Source organism: Larimichthys crocea, chromosome XIV (genome assembly GCF_000972845.2).
Source record: "Larimichthys crocea isolate SSNF chromosome XIV, L_crocea_2.0, whole genome shotgun sequence".
Classification (NCBI taxonomy): domain Eukaryota; kingdom Metazoa; phylum Chordata; class Actinopteri; family Sciaenidae; genus Larimichthys; species Larimichthys crocea.
The window spans coordinates 7,335,861-7,357,310 of NC_040024.1; the positions used below are offsets into that span (position 1 = coordinate 7,335,861).

The window sequence follows — 21,450 nt, forward strand, 5'->3', positions numbered from 1 at the left end:
GGGAGGAGGGACGTCGATGCTCGGCGGCTTTGAGCGGTCTCCAAGCTCGGCAGAATTTTAGTTTTCCGTGTCAGAGGACACTGTCTGCATTGATGTAGGAGAAGGCCAGCATTAATAATGAACGGGGAATCAACGCATTAGACATGGGATGAAGTCTGATAAGTAGATCAACAATATAAAAACATACAGGTAGTTGCGGATGCTTGGGAAGGATGTGGAAGTTATCAATCGTTTAATTTCACAATGCCAGCGAACGAAACGATCTATACTCACAAAAGCATGGAAAGTGTTCACTGTACCCTCCAGTAAGTAAATAACGTAACTTTCATGCCGCTACAAAAAAAGATCTAGTTTCATTGACAGGAGTGGAGCTATGGTGAACAAATAACAGAAAGAGGTCACCTGAGTAATTTTCCAATTTTTTAATTGATGCCAGGAAAGGGAGGAAGGTAGAGGCCCGCAGTACAAGAAGAGACGTAAAACTAGGTGAGCACAAACTTAAAGATTGCTAACTGTGAGTGAAAGATCATGTGAAGAGGAGAAAGGGTACAGATATAATGGGTCGAAGTCGGAATGGACCTTGACAGGGGGGGTGTGGATTGTAGCGTGGGGTTGGGACTGCAACCATGAGAGGGCGGAGGGGATAGAAGTGCCCGTGAGGTGTGTATGAGAATGGCCAAACACAGAAAACAATAGGAGATAATGTGGCTTTACATAATACATTTATAAGACATTGTTCCCTTATTTATGAAAAAGACATGTACTCGTGAAGGGTGGGAGAAGTGTGAAGAAAGCATATATACAAAGTCGAAAAGGGGTCAGTTAAACAAGAAGGAATCATTTTTTTTGGAAAAAGTTATTTGAAACAAGATTACGAGAAAGGCGACCCTGGAAATAGTGGGGAACCCTGTGCTGGAAGGTAAGACAGGAGTGAGCTTGAGATAAAGAATGCGAAAGACACTGCTGATCGAGCGTGAGAAAAAGAGTGTGGATGGGGGCGAAAGTCAGTTCACTTACTAATCATGGTCCGATGGAAGAGATTTGATTAGGCGATTGATGCAGCAATAAGTTGTAGGTGTTGGGGGGGAAGTTGAGGTGCTAGTATTGTATTGAGCAAGTGAAATATATGTTTTTTGTTGGATGACAATATGAGGGCGCAGTCAAGTTTTGTGGGTAAACTACAAACTGGATCACACAAGGAGAAAGAGAAAGAAATCAGTAGAGACGGAGGACAGATAGACACGAGGTGATAGTGGGTGAACTATGTGCCTTGATCACTGTACAGACCAAAAAGGAAGATTGGTGATATGGGGGTAAAAAGGGGTGTTGCACTTCGCACCGGTTTTGGGACAGCTGATGGTTGATGTCAAAGCGGGCGAGGCGTTGGCAATAAACATATATTCCGGCGAGTGGGCATCCCAACCCTGTTCTGACATAATGACGTCGATGAGGTCCCCTGATAAGTGGCCCGTGGGGGGGTGCACGCCGGCCGGTATATGATTCTCGCCACAGCTAGTATTACATCAATTGGGGGAAGCCGATGGGTCCCGATCGATTCATGTTTGTTTGTTTTTTTTTTTTTTTTTGTTTTGTTTTTGCATCACCCGGGTCCATTTGGGCTTTCCACTCAAAACGCGGAATTAACAAAAATTCCCAGAACTGTCTTGTTGCTGATACTTGAGGCATGTCCACAACTTTATTCTAACTTTACAAAAGTTTGATGAGAGTGAACTACGGTTGGTCATCTGCAACATTAGTGGAAGAAAAATTTTAACTACGTTAATTTAAAATTTCACTAAGAGTTGACCTCGAGACTCTGAGAGACTGCCATTGACTGCGCCAGGTTATTTTTTTCTACAGTAGTTCAGGAAAGCGTTTGTTTTTTTTGGTTTTCTTTTGTGTTGTTGTTGTTGTTGTTTTGTTTTTTTTTACAGGGTTTCAATTTTTTTCACGAACGCCAAAGATGCATTCATTGCTGCAGTGGATCCCGTTGCCGGATCCCCTCATCGTCTTCATCATCTTTCTCCTTATCCAGAATGTGTGCTGGTAAAAAAATATCACACACAGCAGTTACAAAGTTTGTGTTTGTTTTTTTGTCTCCATTAGATGGCATAAAATAGCACCCTATAACATATCCCTAAATACGTTCAAATGTAAAAACAATAACCCCAACAGACAAATTCTAGTTAGCGTAAAAAATGTAATTTCTTATTGTTATTAAAAAAATAGGTAAACGGTTGTGTTGCATATCATTATAAGTATTTGTAACACTTCGACAAGCTTTATTTAGTTTTAGAATAAGAATAATTAATAATAAATAATAATTTGATGTTTCACATGTCCATGATAGCTGTCATAGGCCCTCATTAGAATAACATATGTGTATGAGTGATAGAAAACCAAGAAATGTACAAGTCATACGAACAAAAACAACAGAATTTTCCAGCAATAAAAAAGTGATCAGCTCGGCTGGATACACTCAGTTGTTGCCATGTTTTGTGGCGTGAAGTTACTGAAGGTCAATTAGCTATTAGTTGATGTTACATCCCAATTCTAAAAAAGTTGGACAACGTAAAAGGTGAATACAAACAGAAAAGCAATAATTTGCTGTTAATTATGATAAATTTTTCTGAGAAAGTTTGGACCGGAAGCATAAAAGATTTTTTGTTAAAAAGCTCACAGTAAACATGGTTTGAAAGGGTGCGTTCCTTAAAAGACTCGAGAAGTCGTTCACATAAAGGGTGAAGCGAGGTTTCACCACGTTGTAAAAACCTGAAACAAGAAACGTGTTAAGATAAGAAACGGTTCTCAGTGTCTCTCAGTGTATTAAGGGTTTGCTCAATGTCTGCAGTCACTGAGCTGCCACTGATACATTAGAATCTGGTGTGTTGCCTGTGAAAACGATTGGACGACGGTGGTACCAAAAGTATCTTTACTGACCCACTGAAGAAACAGGCACAGGACTTTGTTTCGGACTGTGCCTGGTCGTCTAAAGGCATGTTTGTTTCTGATCGTATAAGTGTTCAGCTCAACTGCAAGCCTCCAGTTCTCTGCGGATCCACGGGCTATTGCATCCCGACTGTTGTCCTTGTGTTCCTATTACAATTCCATGTGTTCAACAAACATGTTGTTAATGGCGCAAAATGAGACAACGCAGGTAGAGCATTGATATAGTTTGTTATGACTTTCTCTAAGGTTCAATAGACTATTTGGTTTTTATTTAAATTTATGCCGTTTTTCATTTCAGCGTTAGCCTTTAAATCTGCGTCATTTTCGCTACCGTCTCCGTCCCTGAAGCTGCGAGTCCTGTCGGTTGTAGTAATTTAGGAATTACCTCATTTGTCCTGTCATTAATCAGCAAAGTCACCTTTATCTTATTCAAGAGTAGATTGCATCGGTTCTGGGTAACATCACCCCTTTACAGTTGCATCACAGGGATTCCTTCAAAATCTTCTTAAGGAAGAAAATGCCAGGTTAGCCACATAGATGGTTTTCATGCGGGTGATTTTGTAGCAATTTTAACACTGAATGAGATTTACAACGCAATTCAATGAAGAGAGATCTCAAATCTAGTAGGGATATGTTACAGATGACCTGAAAATGTGTCTACCTTTGGGCCCTCTATTGGCCTTTGTTTGTTTTAAACGGTCATTTTAATAAAATACCTTTTTGATTTTGTGCTTAAATATCTTTTTCAGTGTTACCACGGACAGAAAGTAGACAAAACAAGAGTTTTTGCCTGCAATAAGGAATTAAAGAGTGGAAGAAGAAAGAGATGAGGCAATTGAATCAAAGAAAAACTGGAGAAAGAAAATTTCAGGTGATTAGACTCCTGCAACTTCAATTTGAACAGTACCAGTAGATAGTACAATTTGTTTCTTAATTTAAAACACTAGGTCTTCTTCTACTCTTCTTCTACTAAAGTGTTTTCCTATTAGTTGTTTCATGCTGTGATTTACACGGAAAGGAGGATTTACAACACTACAATTTAATGGAGAGAAATCAAATGAAGAGAAGTAGTTTACAGGACGGACCAAAATGTGTCTTATTCATTTGTCTTTCTTCGCAAAAATCAGCCATGAAGAAGTTCAGTAGAGATTGCTCTCTGGTGTTTTCGATGTGTCAGAGGTTTGTTGGCAGTAAAAAGGTAAGGGGGGTCGATTTCAGCTACGTATTGAAAATTAGATTTTAGGAACAGACATTTTCGATCTGTCTCTTTCCATTCATTTTTTACGCTGTACAACCCTGGATCAGGCCTTGATTGCTCAGAAGACTGAAACAGCAAACTTTCAATAGAAGAACTCCTGTCAAGGTTGAAAGAGACAGAAAGAGAAAAATCAGAGAACAATAAGAAGCGTCAGGCATTGGAGAGAAGACTTAAGAATCGGAGCAGGCAGCAGAAACAAAGGAGTTATTAGAGAAAGGGAAAACTTTCACAAATCAAACAGAGACTGGATAAGAAGAAACATACCGGAGACATTACTGCTGCACACAGACAAACTGCTGCAGAAATTAAAAAATGTTACTATAACAATGAGTGGACAATAAACAGTGGCAGTGGCTCTCAGTTTTGACTGTGGGAACATTGGTTTGTTATGTCAACATTGGAGTACCGGTACATGATACTAAATGATAATATGAGCAGTAAATGGTGATGGGAATCGGCTATTTAAAAGTGTATGTTTGAGTGTATGTCATCATGTATACTTATGGTTTAACTCCTGATCATGACCAAAGAAGAGGTTATTTCATGTTTCATAGTTATAGACTTAATTTAGACACACCATGGTAAACTTGTTTCTTTTGTGACCAAATGGTAAATCTTGTATCATGAAGAATCTTGAAGGGAGTTTTAACAAACACTCAATAAATGGAGAGAAGCAGCATCAATCAAATCCGAAGAGTATTTTAATACAGATGACCTGAAATGTGTCTACCTTTGATCCCTCTACTGGGCTTTTGTGGGTACTGACTTTTAATAAAAATAACCTGTTTTTGATTTTGTGCTTAAAATAAATAAATACTTTTTCAGTGTTACAACAGGTTAACTAAAGTGTTTTCTTTATAGTTCTATGTTTTTTCAAAACTGAAAACCAAGTGAAGGGATTTTGAATTTTAATTAACTGATTGCTTAAAAGGCGTGCAGACGGTCCCACACTTCACAGAGCTATCCCGTTAATTATTGTTTTAAATGACAAAACAGAACAAAATTGTCTTTGGGGGATTATTCGGTAATGGTTTGGTAGGATAATAAGCATCGAAGTGGGCAGGATGTGTACGTGTTTTGACCAGAGCTGACCAAGCAGAGAACGACTAAGGTAGAAGGGGAACAGCTGCATTGCTAATTCTCCTTCCTAGTCAATGGACAAACTACTTTCAGGTAAGTAATAGGTAGAACACAGTAAATATGTTCAACAACCCCAGGGAAAGAACCAGTTGCATTTATAAAACCTATAAGCAGAATAATCTGTGGCATAATATGCCGCATAGATGCACATATATGATCATATATGCCCATTTTGTTTGGCCGCATATAGCCAAATTTCAGGTGCAGATATGTGCAGATACAGGACATAAATAGGTTTCCTATAGTGCTTCTTTAGATCCACATACAAGGCTGATATGTACATACAGTATGTCCTCCTATATAAATGATGGTTATTGTGGGAAGTGTTACCAGGTACTTATATAGGTGAACATATAAGTACATATATGGGTACATATACTGTATAGGTGGAGCATAGATGGACCCGATATGTATGTGTACATATAATGTTGCATATAGGTCCCTATATGCACATATATGTACTATAGTATGTGAAAACGGCCAATTTCTGTATGTTGCATATATTTGAAAAAAACCTATATTAAACTTAATGTTTATATAGGTATATTTTGGTGGGGAAAAAACAGTTGAGCGAGAGAGGCTGCTAACAGGAGTCTGACTTGGTGTTTTTTTTTTACCCCTTCACATCGAATTTACTTAAATTAACACATTCAGTTTTTTAGCATTAATTACAATGATAAGATATGATATAGAATAATAAAAAAAAAAACTGAGTGAGTGGGTTACAATTTTATGATGGTGTATACACGTATAAAAAGATTCAAAGTGACAGTAATTCCGCTAGATCCAAACATGTCCAGTGTTTTATCCAGTGATGCTGATTAAATGAAAAATTCATTTTCCTTCAGCTTCACATTTGAAATGTGGCCAGAACCCTCTCGTAAAGGCTGTCCACTGTATTTTATACCTTCCTTTGATATACCGAGATCTCAGGGGCAAATAAAGATACACAGGTTAAACAGATGTGAGACAGAGGGAGTAATCACGAGGTGAACCAACTTTACCTCAGTTAACAATGGGCCATTATCCAAGTACTTTATTTGAGGATTTGACCGCGCAGCTCGCTGGCGGTGAGGCATCACAACAGGTAACAGATTTGAAAATTCTATTTTTTCTTTTATTTCTAGCATTAGTGACTTTTCATGTTAAGGTCTGCTGTCACGACTGATTGTTTATTTTTGCCATGTAATTAAGATGTTTTTACATGTATCTTAAATTGTAGTGTTTGAAATGTTATTAATATCCTGACGATGAATGGAACAGTGCAGCCGACGTGCTTTTTAAGATCGTAAATCGAAATTATGAAGACTTTACGATTCCAGTATGTGGCTGGCTTCATGTTCATAGTGTAATAGAGAGTACTACAAACAATATTTTGGTACTTTTGGTGGTAAACAGGTCAGTCGGTCTCAAAGCGTTTCTCTGGCAGCTAGTGTAATGTATTACTGTCTTTTATTCGGGAGAGTGTGGGCCTTGACAAATGTACAAACAGTTTCAGGCAGCCATATTAAGGGAGGACACTGACAGATATTGCAGTAGAACCACCCAAAAATGGACACAACGGATTATTATATCATTTACTTGATAATGACTTATTACTTATGATTTATTGTTGAGCTTGCTTCCTGCGAGTCCTGAGTATATTATGAAAATGTGTCTTATCCATAATGTCTTAATATGACATATAAACTTAGACTAGACTCACGAATTTATCAGTTTATTATTTACGTTAACACTCATTACAACTCTAATTTCTTTGGCTTTTAAATGCAATCATTTTCGTTTAAATCAAACCCTGGACTTTGACGATTACTTTGTCTGTAGTATTGGTTTAAAGGTATTTCAAGAGATTTTTTTTTTGTTGTTGTTCATTAGTGGTAGGTAGCATGACAAAAGAAAAAGAAAGAACACAAAACGATGACATAGAAGATAAGGTAAACCAGGCCAAGAGAGGCTCAGCAAATACTTGCTCCATATGAATTATTTCAAGAGGATCTTTACAATGACTGACTCGCAAGCTTTAGCAAGCAACAAATTCCAATATCAGTGCACGTGCTTATGTAAAAAACAATATAAATTGGATGACAGTAAGGGTCAATCTAAGCACAGGATGAACAAAAAAAACTGACTGAGTCATAAAACAAACCTTTAAATAAATCTAAATCATAAATTAATAAGTAACAGGTGTAAAAGATTAACGTGACAAAAGGTACATACAAATGAAACAATGAGGTGGGCTACACAAGAGGATAAAAACACAACTGAAAAAAAGAGTTTAAACCCAGTTTGCTGGTTGAAAACCTGAACCGAATCATGTTCTCAAAAAATCATGAAAAATGTCGTTTGTATTAAACTAAAACGAACAAGAACAAATTTATTATTATTTTAGTCTTTTTATTTTTGATAGAGACAGCTGAAGAGTGCACAGGAATGGAGGAAACAAGTTTACATGTATGGCATTAAATTTCTTTTTTTATTGATCCTATTGATTTTACAGAATCCCACGATGCTTTACCTGAAGAAGAGAGCGCTGTCTAATTGGGCTCAGTGCTTTCAGTGTTCTCCTTTTGTGTCACACTGCTGTGCTAATTCGTGCTAACATGCTGCTGTGCAGGTAACTCAACACCTACAACATCACACTAGCACTGACACAGTACATTTACTTACTAGAGATGTCTGTAACTACAGTGTTACTGTGTTTAAGACCCCTTATCCTTCATATGGTGGATGCGTGAATATTCAACACGATATGAAAAAATGTTTGAATACAACAGTCCTGACTTCAGGATGTTCTTCCAGGTCAGTTCGGTAGTTGGTCCGCCCAGCCAGATTTAACGATTGGGTGAGACATTATTTGCGCCGTGTACTCAAGACCGGTCTGTGGATGCTGTTGGTTTGAACGGATTGAGTGGGCAAACTTGACTGGCAGATCCTTGCACAACGTAAAGCACCTTATCGCTTAATACCAGCATCCATCCTACAAGGAAGAACATCAAATGCCATCAACAGAGCGCAGCACGTAGACATCTCACTGACACTCACCAAATTCAAAATCTCTCTGATAATTTTGGATTTGTACAGTGTTATCTTACCAGATGGGAAGAAGGACTCTACTAGTCAGCTGTGTGTTGGTAAGTAAGTAACTGTGTGTATTATTATTATATTTATTATTGTTGGCATTGTTGTATGGTTTGTTGGGTTAGAGGTCTGAGTCTGGACATAACTACAGTCCAAAAAGATTCAAGGAAGTTAGGCAAGCGAGTGCCCGGGCATTAGTATTTATACACCAGCCTGACCCTAACAATTCCCCAAAATTAAGGCTTTCTGGGGAAATTTTTAAAAAATAAATACTGGTACAACTTCGCACACGTGGAGTACATAAAACCAGGTGTTAAAAAGGGGTTTATAAACAAAGATATTTCTTAAAATGAGGAGATCAGTTGGTAGAAGCACCCGCCCCATGTCGAAGCTCAAGTCCTTGCCACAGATCAATTATTTGTTGTTAGTTTAAATTCTTAATAGGGACTACGTTACACCACCCACCTTCAACAGGGACATGAACATGATGTGCCATTTGAGGCAAGAAATGGAGTATGGCTATATGTTAAAGACGCCGCCTTAGCTACTAAACTTCTCCCTGCTCATCAGGCATTGTCTTCCTCGGCTGGGTCATCAATTGGCGGGATTGACAATCCCATGGTGAGTGTTACAGTTGTGAGTCTAAAGGCTGGTATCCAGAGCCTGAGGTGTCTGGCTGGATGGTGAGGGAAACCTCCTCCTGCTGGACCTACAGAGACAGTCAGAGGTCCTGATGACCTCTATACGGTCAGCAGAAGATGACTGTGGAGAAGAGCGACAACTTCACCTGTAGAGTCCAACAAGAAGAACATCACCAGACCAGAGAGACACACTCTATGTTCCAGGTAATAAGCTGTTTCTAAATGTACAATGATGAGTGATCACAGTTTTCAGCTCAAACAGCTGATGTATATTTTATTTAAATTGTAGTTACAACTTTTTGCTTTAGTATTTCAGATGATTGCTTCATGGCAACCACCTAGTTCGCCCTTATATCAGCATCAGACTTGGTTTGTTTGCTTCATAGGTACTCTTGCAGTTGTCTTTTGCTTGTGGAAATGAGCAAACACAAAATCAGTAAGTGACAATGTAAATAATTTTAACTCTTCACACCCATCGCCCGTAAATTTTAAAAATCAAAAAATGAATATAGCCTATATATCCGTAGAAATGTAATTCCGTTTTGAGGATTTTGCAGAACTGCAACAACCATTCAAGGAATTCTAATGGTTGTCTAGGTATTCACCATGTTTGAAATGTAAAAGTTTAAAGTTTTTGCCAGCAAAAAAAAAATGCAAAACCCATGTTGTAAAATGTTTGAATTAAATTGTTCTAAATTGTGTTCTATGAAGAGGAGATGTCACATGAGCTGTACACATTTTTCCGTCAATTAAATAAGAGGAATCAAAGTTTTTTTCTAAGAAAAACAGCGTGAAGAAACTGAAGAAGTAACATGGTTAATAACACTAAGAGATCAGAAAGTTCTAACGAATGAGCGTAAAAAGAAAAAGGTAAATGGAACAGGTGAAAACAAGGAGAGAGAATTGATATGTGTGAGGAAACAAAAGGTTGAATGAAAATGATCAATCACAGACGATCAAATGCATAGTATCTCGACAGATCAAACAATGAGTTGACTGAAACAGAGGAGGTACTCGACAAACTATACTGGAAACAGATAAACATTAGCGACTACACCGAATAACAGAGAAGAAGAAGAGGAAGAAAAAGAAACGCATGAAAAGAAGAAAAAGACACAATTTGAGTTCATCCACCATAGTAATAGAATGTTCTATACACTTGTTTACATTATGAACTAACCTTCAACCTATGAAGGCTTCTTGTTACATAACAGTTCTGTTTTTTTGTTGTTTTTTTTGTTTTTGCCAATGAAGTTTTAAACATGTTGAACTCTCTGAATTGTCCTGCATAAAACACTGTTTAATGTTTGCTCATAATCAGTGCTTTCATTTTTATCACACAAACAGTTTAAAACTTTTTTTAAAATTCAATTCAAACAGCTTGGCTGTAAGCTCTGTTATGAAGCTATAATGGTGGCATAATCCTTGAATAAGTATTAAAAACATGTAATAAAGCATATTAGAAAATATATATTATTGTACATTATGTTAATTATAGATATCACACACACACACACACACAAAAATATATATATATATATTATATATATATATAGTATATATTATATATATATATTATATATCATATATACTCTTATATTAGATATTGTGGTGATTAACTTATATTCTCTAAACTCGTCATGTGCTGTAAAGCATCAGTTTGGTTGTTGACCACAGTGAATGCCAAAAGCTGCAGCAGCGGTTTTCTTATATAAGTGTATAACTGTCTTCTTATAACCAGTTTCAGACGTGGGGCCAGAAAGATCAGGTGGTTTAACTGAGGAGAGAAGAAAGACTGCTACAGTCAGAAAAGATTCTGCAACAGCTTTCTTCACATCTCTATTTTGGTTCCTTAAAGAAAAAAAGTAATTGTTCTGTTTCCAAATACACAGCCCTGATGCTGTCGAATGTACCCTAAAGGTTTATTAATGTTTGAGGGTATCTCTAATTAATCTTTATTTTGTCGGCCATACTGACAATACAATCATCCAAACAAATGAACCAATGAATGGTTTCTGATCTGACCAATAGCAGCAGGAGGATATAGAAATCACCATTTGAAAAAACAACATTTTTTAATCTACTATGGTTTGATCAGGAAACAAAACACATTGTGGGGTCAGGAAAGATAATGTTTCGGTTTCATGTTAGGCAGACTTCTCATCATGAACCATTCGGAAAAAGTTTGTGGTCATGGTTGAAAAAAACAATACTGTCAGAAATGGGAAGGTGGGAATGTGTGGCTCTTTGTGTCAAAGTCTTGACAGTTTGGTCGACCATTGACCCAAAACCAGTCACAAACTTCTGCTAGAGGTGTTTGTCAGTTAAAAAAAAACAGGAGGGTTTTTCCAAACTGGACGGTAGTAGTGCATACATGGTTTCAGGGGACTGGGCCTATGATCTTTTGTCATGGAATGGTCTGTGTATTGCAATGACCAGAATTGATCTGAGGATAGAAAACATGAAACAGTCCCCTCTGCCCCAGCAGTCATTGAGCCCCTTTTATTCTAAGTGCTAAGATGACAGAGATAACCTCTATCAGGCCATAATTTCAACTCTGGAACTCTACAAGACCATCAATCTTCTCCACACAATTAACAGAGGTTCTGACTAGCCATTTTCTGAAGGTTTATTTGACTACATGCTATTTGTTCTCAACAACACGTCATGACAAAGACCATCAGACTCGAATAAACTTAACGGATAGAAGCTAAAGCGAGTCGTATTAGAACTAAATACAGATAAGCTATCGTCTTATTCAATTGACTCGTTGTATCAACATGATTTGACAGACGTTCTTATACAGTTGCTTATCGAGTATAATGAAGAAATCTACAACTGTAAATTGTTCTCAAGTAAGTACTATATTTGGAAGTTCATGTTACTGAGAAGAGAAAGCAATCTAAAAATTCTGAACAGAAAATGGAGTTTGACAAGGAAATGAACTTTACATTTATGCTCTTTAATCTCATGTATTTATGGAAACCAAACATTGGGAGTAAAGCATTATTTTTTTTTTTTTTTTAAACAATTTACAGCGATGCATTGTGAATTACAAACTAAGACAAAACACAGGAGAATAAAAAAACCTAGGACTATGTACAATCACCGTTTACTTTTTTTTTTCAACACACCCAAAAGGCTACGTCTACCACGAGTAGATAGAATCAAAAAATAAGTGTATAGATCTTCGCTGCATTTTTCCACATTTGAGGAGAAATTTGTTAATGCAAAACAGAACAAAAATGGCATGTTGGATAAAGTAAATAACGTTAGTTATTGACCACTTACATCTTGGCCTTCAGTCGCTTTCTTCTTCGATTCTCCATTTTCTTTCTCCGCTTCCGTCATCCTCTGCCTCTTCCTTCTTGGAGCTCCCTATGTACTGAGTTGAGTTTTTTAGTCTTGTAACTGTAAATGAAAAGACAAAAGAAAAGGAGGAGACCTCATATGTGAGAAGGAGAAAATAGCTTGTGAATGAGCACTCTAAGTGACGTATCTGACTAAACAACCTTCACCAAATGTGCGTTCATTTGTTTTGTGTTTAATGTCAAGAGATACCACTGTGTCACTCTATAACAGTTAGATATGATAACGAAAATTTACCAGCTGAATGGCCCATCTGAATTATCCAATATATTTTTGGTTTTGGTGTGGTGTAATTTGATAGAAATATTTAGTCATATACTATGGATATTAAGGATTAGAAAAAGTAATGGTTTTGAAAATACATTAGGGTATAATTTAAGTAAGAAGTGAAAAGCCGGTGTAGACACTATAGAGTTAAAAGAGGTCTGTACTTAGGAAGAATTACAACCTAAAAATGCCCACGTGGTGGAACATTGTTGTTCATCATATACTGACCCTCAACGTGTCAAGCTTTCTTATTACCCCACAATCAAATATGCATTGGAAACTTACTTTGACAATATCATTTATATGACATCATGCAGTGCAGCATAAAACATGAAGCCTCTCATCATGATATTGATGATGCATTGAATAAATCCAAAGTCAGAAATGAGACATGAACAACTTATTTGTCTCTGGTCTTTGAGGATGTGAGTTCAGGATGTTGGTCCTCCAACAGTCGGATTGGAGTGAACGATCTAGAAGATAAATGTGTTAGTTATTATTAGTATTAATAGTTTTATACAGTAAGATAATAGACACCCTTTTCTATGGCAATAGTTTCAGCATATATTGTCCCATTAATTTCATTTACTCTTGTACTTAGCGGTCTTCTAACTGTTACTGAGAAAACTGAATGAAAGAAAAGAGAGCTGATGAGCTCATGATTGCTATACAGAGCCACCGTAATAATTACATCGTATATGCGTCTATGGTTGATTCCAACTGGAAAAACAGATTAGAACAGGTTCAGAGAGGCAGACAAGAGAAAGCGTTCCACCTTAATTTCAACATTTTATTAAACAGCCATCTTACCAAAAATCTTAGTACGCCAATCTATTTGTCGTCCTCCATGGACTGGGTTGTTCACATTTTACTCTTTGTACAATTGACTGTCAAACATGGATCTATGGTTCTGATAGAGAGTGCACTCGAACCTCTTTCTCACGTAGGATCTGCAGCTCCTTTCATCTTCTGCTTCTCCTCTGTGAGCTTCTCGAACCTGATTGAGAGAAAAGATGACAGAAGATGAGAAACCTTTTTCTATGTAAAAGTTGTGTGAGTTAAATAAACAGAAGACATGATAGAAGATACTCCATGGTCTGACTTGTGCGGCATTTTATCAGCATGTGAGTTGAACGTGAACTACGTCTCCCATTTATGTGCTGCTGCAGCTTGTTCTGAGTCAGCATGAGATTTAGACTCAGACTGTGTTAAAGTGACAAAACATTTTAGATCGACCTCAAACTGAACTGTTGTGAGCTTTACATAGAAGTGAGCCAGAGTGCAGAAGAACAAGCTGTGAACACAAAATCACCTTTTTCACTTGATATGATATTTATGAATGTATCAACTTTTTGAGCAGCTCTGCTCCTTCATCCAAAATAAATCTGAAAATACAACATTTGTGAAAGACGTCTAACAAGGAGACTGACCCTGAACATCAGTGAAGTCACAGTGTAGAATATCATGCTTACGCACTTTGTGCAGCAGGATACTTTATAATCCAGGATTTTAGAATCTTATAATACTTGACTCAAACAATAAAACATGAACCTCTCTTCTCTTGTTTTTCTTCCAGCTCCTTTTCATGCTTCTGCTCTCCTCTGTGAGCTTCTCTCGACTGATGAGAGGAAAAAATAAAGACAGAAGATGAGAGACCTTTGCTCTGATTGAAGTATATAACTTTAACATAAATAGACAGATTGAACATGTTACATGATCAACTGAGATAAACATGATGAGACATCTAAATGAATCCAAGGATGAAGATGAAGACATGAACCTCTTTGTTCTTGCTTGTCCATTCTTTCCTCATCTTCGTTCTCGTTCCCTCCTCTTCTTCACGGAGCTGCTGCAGTTCAGTTTCCAACTGGAAGGAGAGAGAAAGGTTCATAGAGACAAGTCATTCTATTAACATTTGACCTGCACATAAATGGGCTGAGTTTTTGAACTATTGATGTATTAGTGGTGAGGATTGAGGGAACACATTAAATACAGTGATCTTTAAGTATAAGAGGTACACTTAATGTCTCTCTACATTTCACTTTGTGCTGTGCAGATTTTTTATGAATCATCAGCATGATTAAAGTATGGAGTTAAAATAAACGTTAAGAGGTGATATGAAGGCACTCATAGTCTGACCTGTGCAGCAATTTTAATTTAAGTATAACAGAGAGTGAACTATTCATGTTAAGTGAACTGCAGTTTTCTAGTTGGACCTTTAGATGGACATCACGTCACATTCCTGTCTTTGTGTGTAAGTCAGTGGAGAAAACTGATGAAGGTCAATTCAGAACAAAGCAGACGGGTGGTGATTTAGCAGGAATTTATCCTTGTACCATTAGAGTGTCAGGTACCACCATGGTACACAAACCATAGTTTTGAGAACCAGTGGTTTAGCTTATTTTGTTCTCTTGACTTGTTCGTTGTAGACAGCTTTCTTAAAGTTCTTGTAAAGTATGATAAATATGTGTTTCTGAGTTGTCAGACCAAAAATCTAAAGTGTTATTACCACCCAGCCGGATTTGGAACGATTAAAAATATCTACAGTTTAAATTTGGCATCAAGAATCAGGTAAGATTAGCAGTATTGCTCAGCTCCAGGACTGTAGGGGGGCACTGAAGTCCAGAAAACTACTGTAGCACTGAGTGGGCACAGGGAAGGAGAAGTCTAAGATCAAAAACAGTGATTTACATTTAATGGTCAGGAATGAACCATTTTGGATTGGCTGGAGTTGTGTTTAAAATCTTTGTTTTCACATCCTGTTTGAAGATCTGCTTCTCCTGCTGTACTGTGTCTAGTTCACAGGCTCTGACATACTTTAATAACAACACGACCACACCTCAGCTTCAGCACAGATGATGAGGCAGCGACAGACATGAGGTGAGGACACTAAACCAGCTGGAGTCAGAACAACAACCTCTCTCGGAAACGTCACAGAACTGAACCCATGATTGGTGGACTTACTACTGCAATCTGAATGCTGAGCTGACCTGTTTTCTTCTCCAAACGTTTCAATTGTACTGTTGACCTGTGTTACATACATATACAAAATCCAACTAAACACTCACTGGAACATGTGTTTCTATATACCGACACCACAGAGTTGGGGAGATAAACAAGTCGTTGGCTTGAGCAAATAAATACGCTGTTTGAAGTTTATATACACTCATAATGTTTAAATAAAATCATAGACCCCCTCCTTTATCTTGGCCTTCTCCTTCTGGAGCTCCTGTTGTACTTTAGATAGGTTCTTCTCAAACTGTGAGGAGAGAAAACATGAAGAGAAAAAAGATGAGAGATGAGCTCTGTAACAGAAGTACCAGTAACATTAACATCTTTGTCCAGGTATGGTCAATAGATTCACAGAAACAACAGATTAAACAGACCCAGAGGGAGACATAAAGAAAGAGTTCCACCTTAAATATGTCAACAATTACACAGCACAATAATACAGTTAAAGTAAGCACAATAATTAATGTGCAGTCATGTGGATTTATGTGCCACATGTTACTGAGTACGAGTGATGTAAACATGGTCTACATGGTTTCTCTGACAGAGATGATGAACTCATGAACCTCTTTGTTCTTCTTCTTCAGTTCATCCTTCAGGATCTGCAGCTCCTTTTCATGCTTCTGCTTCTCCTCTGTGAGCTTCTCGACATGATGAGAGAAAAGACAGATAGAAGATGAGAAACCTTTTCTATTATTAAAGTATGTGAGTTAAAATAAACAGTAAGACATGATATGAAGATACTCCATGGTCTGACTTGTGCAGCATTTTAATCACTTTGTGCTGCTGCAGCTTTTTCGTGAGTCAGCATGAGATTTAGACTCAGACTGTGTCAAAGTGACAAACAGTTTTAGATCGACCTCAAACTGAACTGTTGTGAGCTTTACATAGAAGTGAGCAGAGTGCAGAAGAACAAGCTGTGAACACTAAATCACCTTTTCACTTGATATGATATTTATGAATGTATCAACTTTTTGAGCAGCTCTGCCTCCTTCATCCAAAATAAATCTGAAACACTACAACAGTTTGTGAAAGACGTCTAACAAGGAGAACTGACCCTGAACATCAGTGAAGTCACAGTGTAGAATATCATGCTTTATCTGCACTTTATGCAGCAGGATACTTTATAATCAGGATTTTAGAATCTTATAATACTTTGACTCAATATCAATAAAACATGAACCTCTGTTCTCTTGTCTTCCAGCTCCTTTTCATGCTTCTGCTTCTCCTCTGTGAGCTTCTCGACATGATGAGAGAAAAAATAAAGACAGTAGATGAGAGACCTTTTCTCTGATTGAAGTATATAACTTAACATATAACAGATAACATGTTCACACTGACATTGTTGATGTGCCACATGTTACTGAGTACAACTGAGATAAACATGATGATGAGACATCTAAATGAATCCAGAAGGATGAAGATGAAGACATGAACCTCTTTGTTCTTGCTGTCCACTTCTTTCTTCAGGGTCTGCAGCTCGTTCTCATTCCTCTGCTTCTCTCCACAGAGCTGCTGCAGTTCAGTTTCCAACTGGAAGGAGAGAGAGAAGGTTCAGAGAGACAAAGTTCATCTATTAACATTTTGACCTGCACATAAATGGGCTGAGTTTTTGAACTTATTGTATGTATTAGTGGTGAGGATTGAGGGAACACATTAAATACAGTGATCTTTGAAGAGGTACACTTAATGTCTCTCTACATTTCACTTTGTGCTGTTGCAGATTTTTATGAATCATCAGCATGATTAAAGTATGGGAGTTAAAATAAACAGTAAGATGTGATATGAAGGCACTCCATGGTCTGACCTGTGCAGCATTTTAATTTAGTATAACAGAGAGTGAACTATTGATGTTAAACATCTGATAAGCTAAAAAGAAGTCTCATATGAAGAAAATACAAAGATGAAGCTCTTGTTGCTCATCCTTGAACCACTGAGTGGAAATAGAGATGGAGAGAGATTAGGTATAGAATGAGGAACGCATTTTTTGGGATGTCAGGATATGAATATGTTTGTTATTTTCAACAATGTATCCCAGGATTTAAGTTTACAATAGTTCTAAATTGTAAGCTAAGGAGAGAAAAGGAGAGAGTGAGCGAGCAAGAAGCCGCCGGACAAGAGTAAATGTGGGACTGACTTTTAGTGGTTGGTGAGAGCTTGGTGAAATAAAAGGCTGAAAGACAGACGCCGAGCTGGGCTGACTGCTGCTGGACTAGTCAGTAATCATTACTACAACATACATGTTGTATTTTGATGGCCTGCACTGGAAATCAAATTCCTGTTTCTTACTTGTTTGTTCACTTCTACATTTTCACGTGTCCTCAGTGGCTGTGCTTCTTCTTTGTCACCATCAGTTTCATCTCTGCGGCTTGTCTTGATCTCTGTGTAAAATCAAAGGCAGTAAAATTATACATAAAGGACATTTACCTGTATTTTAGTAATGTGTCAAAACACAAGAGCTATTTCAGTCTCAAATCGGTTACAAAGACAGGAAACATCTTGACTAATGGGAAATAATAGTCAACAAGTATTGTTTTTTCTATCAACACTATAACCTGTGAAATACTGATCAAAGAAAATTCATATTACACAATTACAACATTCATATCATGATTATCTACAAAACATGTTGCAATAACTCAGCATTCACAAAGCACTGAAATTAAATTGTGACTTACTGATTATCTTTTGTCTCCATTTCCAGAAAAGAAAGATGACTGAAAAAATGAATGTGATGCAAACAGCCAAACTAACAGCCAAACCAACTGTGACAGCAGAAGAACTGGACTGTAGCTCAAAGAAATCATCTGCAATGATAAAAGACAGAAGAACATTCACATAAAACTAGACCACAGCTATTTTAGACTAAAACAGAGATCAGATCATAAAAATGAACTCGTCTACCTGGAACATAGAAGTGTGTCTCTCTGGTCTGGTTGATGTTCTTCTGTTGGACTCTACAGGTGAAGTTGTCGCTCTTCTCCACAGTCAATCTTCTGCTGACAGTATAGAGGTCATCAGGACCTCTGACTGTCTCTGTAGGTCCAGCAGAGAGGAGGTTTCCCTCAGAGTCCAGCCAGGACACCTCAGGCTCTGGATACCAGCCTTTAGACTCACACTGTAAAACCAATCTATTGGCTTTATCAGTATCAGCTAAAGTTATGACTGGTGAGGTGACAGCATCTGATCCTGAGCAAAAGTAAATGTTCAAAGCTGTGCTGTTTGTGGAAGTGAAAGTTCATACATCACCAAATTATCAAAATTAATCAAATATCCTGAAAAGTGGCTATGTGATCATGCAAGTATTTTTCTTCTAACTCTGAACTTTAAATCATAAAGCATAAAGACTGAGTGAAATATGTACCTTGAAGACATTCATTGTGTATGCACTCACCAACAACTAGTTGAACAAAAGATTGCCTGTCCTTTTTTGGAATAAAACATCTGTATGTTCCTTGATCATGGATTTTCACTTTGGAAAGTTTCAATGAAATGTTTCCCAACTTCAGCTCATCAGTGAACAGTGAGGTTCTTTTCTTGAATAATTCGTGTGTTATATCCACAAGTTCTTCACCAGAACGACACACATGGACAAATCTAGGGTTCAGGTCAGGTCTCGTCCACTCTAATGTCAAGTCAGAAGCATCTTCCCCAGGTACCAGATTACATGGCAAAATTATGTCATGACCAAGTGTTGCTATTATAGTCTGAGGTGAGTTAATCAGCTGAGACTTGCCTGGAAAGAGAAACATCTGTGTGAGAATTGCTAAGGGAAATACATTTTATATGGCTTCATCTCTTCCAGTAAGACAGATTATTTTCCTTCATCATAAATTGGCAGTAGTAATTGTTATACAATGTCTGACACAAATGTTTTCTGACTTCCGATTTCTGTTCATGTTTTTTATGTTTATTTTCTAATATACAAAAAATTAACCTCATGCTTATGCAATCATATTTGTACTGCAACAAAGTTTCTTTGTAATTGTATTAGTACAAAACACAATTATGACCTTTACTTGGTTGTTACATTTGGCCTCCTAGACAGTCAATAACATCAGAAGTCAGTAAAATGGTAGACCTAATGGTCACCCCAAAGCAGTTACATTAATAATAATTGTCACCTAAGATTGTAATAAGTTACCTCTAAGGCACTGTGTCAGGAGAAGATACAGAATTATGAGATGACACTCATTGAGCTTTCTGTTTGTGTGGAAAAGCATCCTGGAACTCTGAAAATTAACAGAAACCAGTGAAAACACTTTAAGGAAAAATGGCTTTTGAATCATTCCTAAGCAGGCTTAAAACAAAGTAGTTACATCATTAGTTATACATTTATATGTAGTTCATCTTAATAGTTTATAGCTTGTCTAAAATACCTACAGTATCGCTGTATTGTTATGGAATTTTCTCTTGAGGTCAAAGACAGTGACAGCACTAAATCCTATCAGAGAAGACTCTGTTTGGTATGCAAGGTTACTGTTTGGATTTCTCTAGGCGTGCAGGTGCCAGCCTATCGTGACGTTGTGGTGACCAGAGTCAAAGAAACTGAATATTGTTTACGTTCCATTATCATAAACACACAACAGTGGCTCCAGACTAAAATGTGCTGAAGGTGATCACTAGCATGGGTAAATGCATTCTCCTTGACTATTTTTAGGCGTATAGTGTTTGCGTCATGTGTAAATCTGACCACCAGCAGGAGTTAGAGAGAATAGAGACCGACTGTCGTATGTGAGAATGTCTCTAATTCTCCTTTATCAAGCGTCAATAAATATTACAGCATAAGACATTAGAGGCTCTGAACACTTTCTTCCTTCCTGACCTGGTGCCACTGACTTTCAGCAGAACATGTACCTACTGAAAATCACATGCTTCAATAATTATCTACTGCTGTACTGCACTGTACTCCAAAGTTACAAGTTGCATCTATCATAATCATATCCTTTGTTTGATTCACACAAACCAGACACGTAAGAACCACTTCAGTTTTTTCCTCATTCTTACGTCTGCAGTGACAACACCTTTCACTTACAGTATGTCCAACTATTTGCTTCATAAGTCTTTTTATCACATTGTATTGACACATTTGTGGCTTAACACCTTCAAGCATCTCCTTGTAAATTTGGAATGTGTTTAATATTGCCATATTAGTTTGACACTGTGTGTATGCCAGCAACTCTTTCCATGTTAGAAAGCCCAATACCCTTGGAGCATTACTTTCACAACAGAGACTCACTGTAAGAATTTGGTTTTAACATTGAAATACATATGGACTAATCTGACACAAAAACTATAAAACATCTGTTTGAGAAAGACAACATTTTTCTAAAAATGTCTAATTTATTTTTATTTAAAAACACATATCACATACCTTTGAAAGTTCCGTGTCTCAGTCACATGTCTACCTCAGTGGCAGACTGTAAATCATTGACAGGCTTGACCTTTACTTTTTGTACTTTGTGCAGTCTATTAATTTATAGGTGTAAATGTCTCTGCAACAAGACACACCACATTTATTGCTGAGCATCAGCAACAAACTCACCATTTAAAACACATTTACTGTATACAGGGCCTTCTGATTAAGAGAGGAACTCATTCATAAAGAAATATATTATTGCTGTAAAATTAATAAAACAATATTTCCTAACAAGAGGCTATAGCTCATATCAAAGTGAGTTAATGTTTAATTAAAATAGGCAATATTGTTATGTGTACCTGTATTCATGAGTTTCGCTT

The 21,450-nt window shown here is 37.2% G+C and overlaps 1 protein-coding gene across 2 annotated transcripts in view; it reads right to left on the reverse strand.

Annotated features, from left to right (window-relative positions):
• LOC109142429 (CD276 antigen-like) overlaps positions 1 to 21,124 on the reverse strand; it is a 39,309-nt gene extending 18,185 nt beyond the window's left edge. The window contains exons 1-8 of one of the 2 annotated variants that reach the window (XM_027287593.1): positions 21,086 to 21,124; positions 19,856 to 19,943; positions 19,106 to 19,447; positions 18,616 to 18,900; positions 18,390 to 18,518; positions 18,001 to 18,092; positions 17,149 to 17,244; positions 16,895 to 16,948 (exon numbers count right to left, since the gene is read on the reverse strand). In XM_027287593.1, coding sequence (XP_027143394.1) covers positions 16,895 to 16,948; positions 17,149 to 17,244; positions 18,001 to 18,092; positions 18,390 to 18,518; positions 18,616 to 18,900; positions 19,106 to 19,447; positions 19,856 to 19,934 — 1,077 coding nt within the window. In that variant the 5' untranslated portion in view covers positions 19,935 to 19,943; positions 21,086 to 21,124. Of the gene's footprint in view, positions 1 to 16,894; positions 16,958 to 17,148; positions 17,245 to 18,000; positions 18,093 to 18,389; positions 18,519 to 18,615; positions 18,901 to 19,105; positions 19,448 to 19,855; positions 19,944 to 21,085 lie in introns of both variants that reach the window. The other variant, XM_027287592.1, reaches the window with a different exon arrangement.
• Between the last annotated feature and the right edge of the window lie 326 nt (positions 21,125 to 21,450).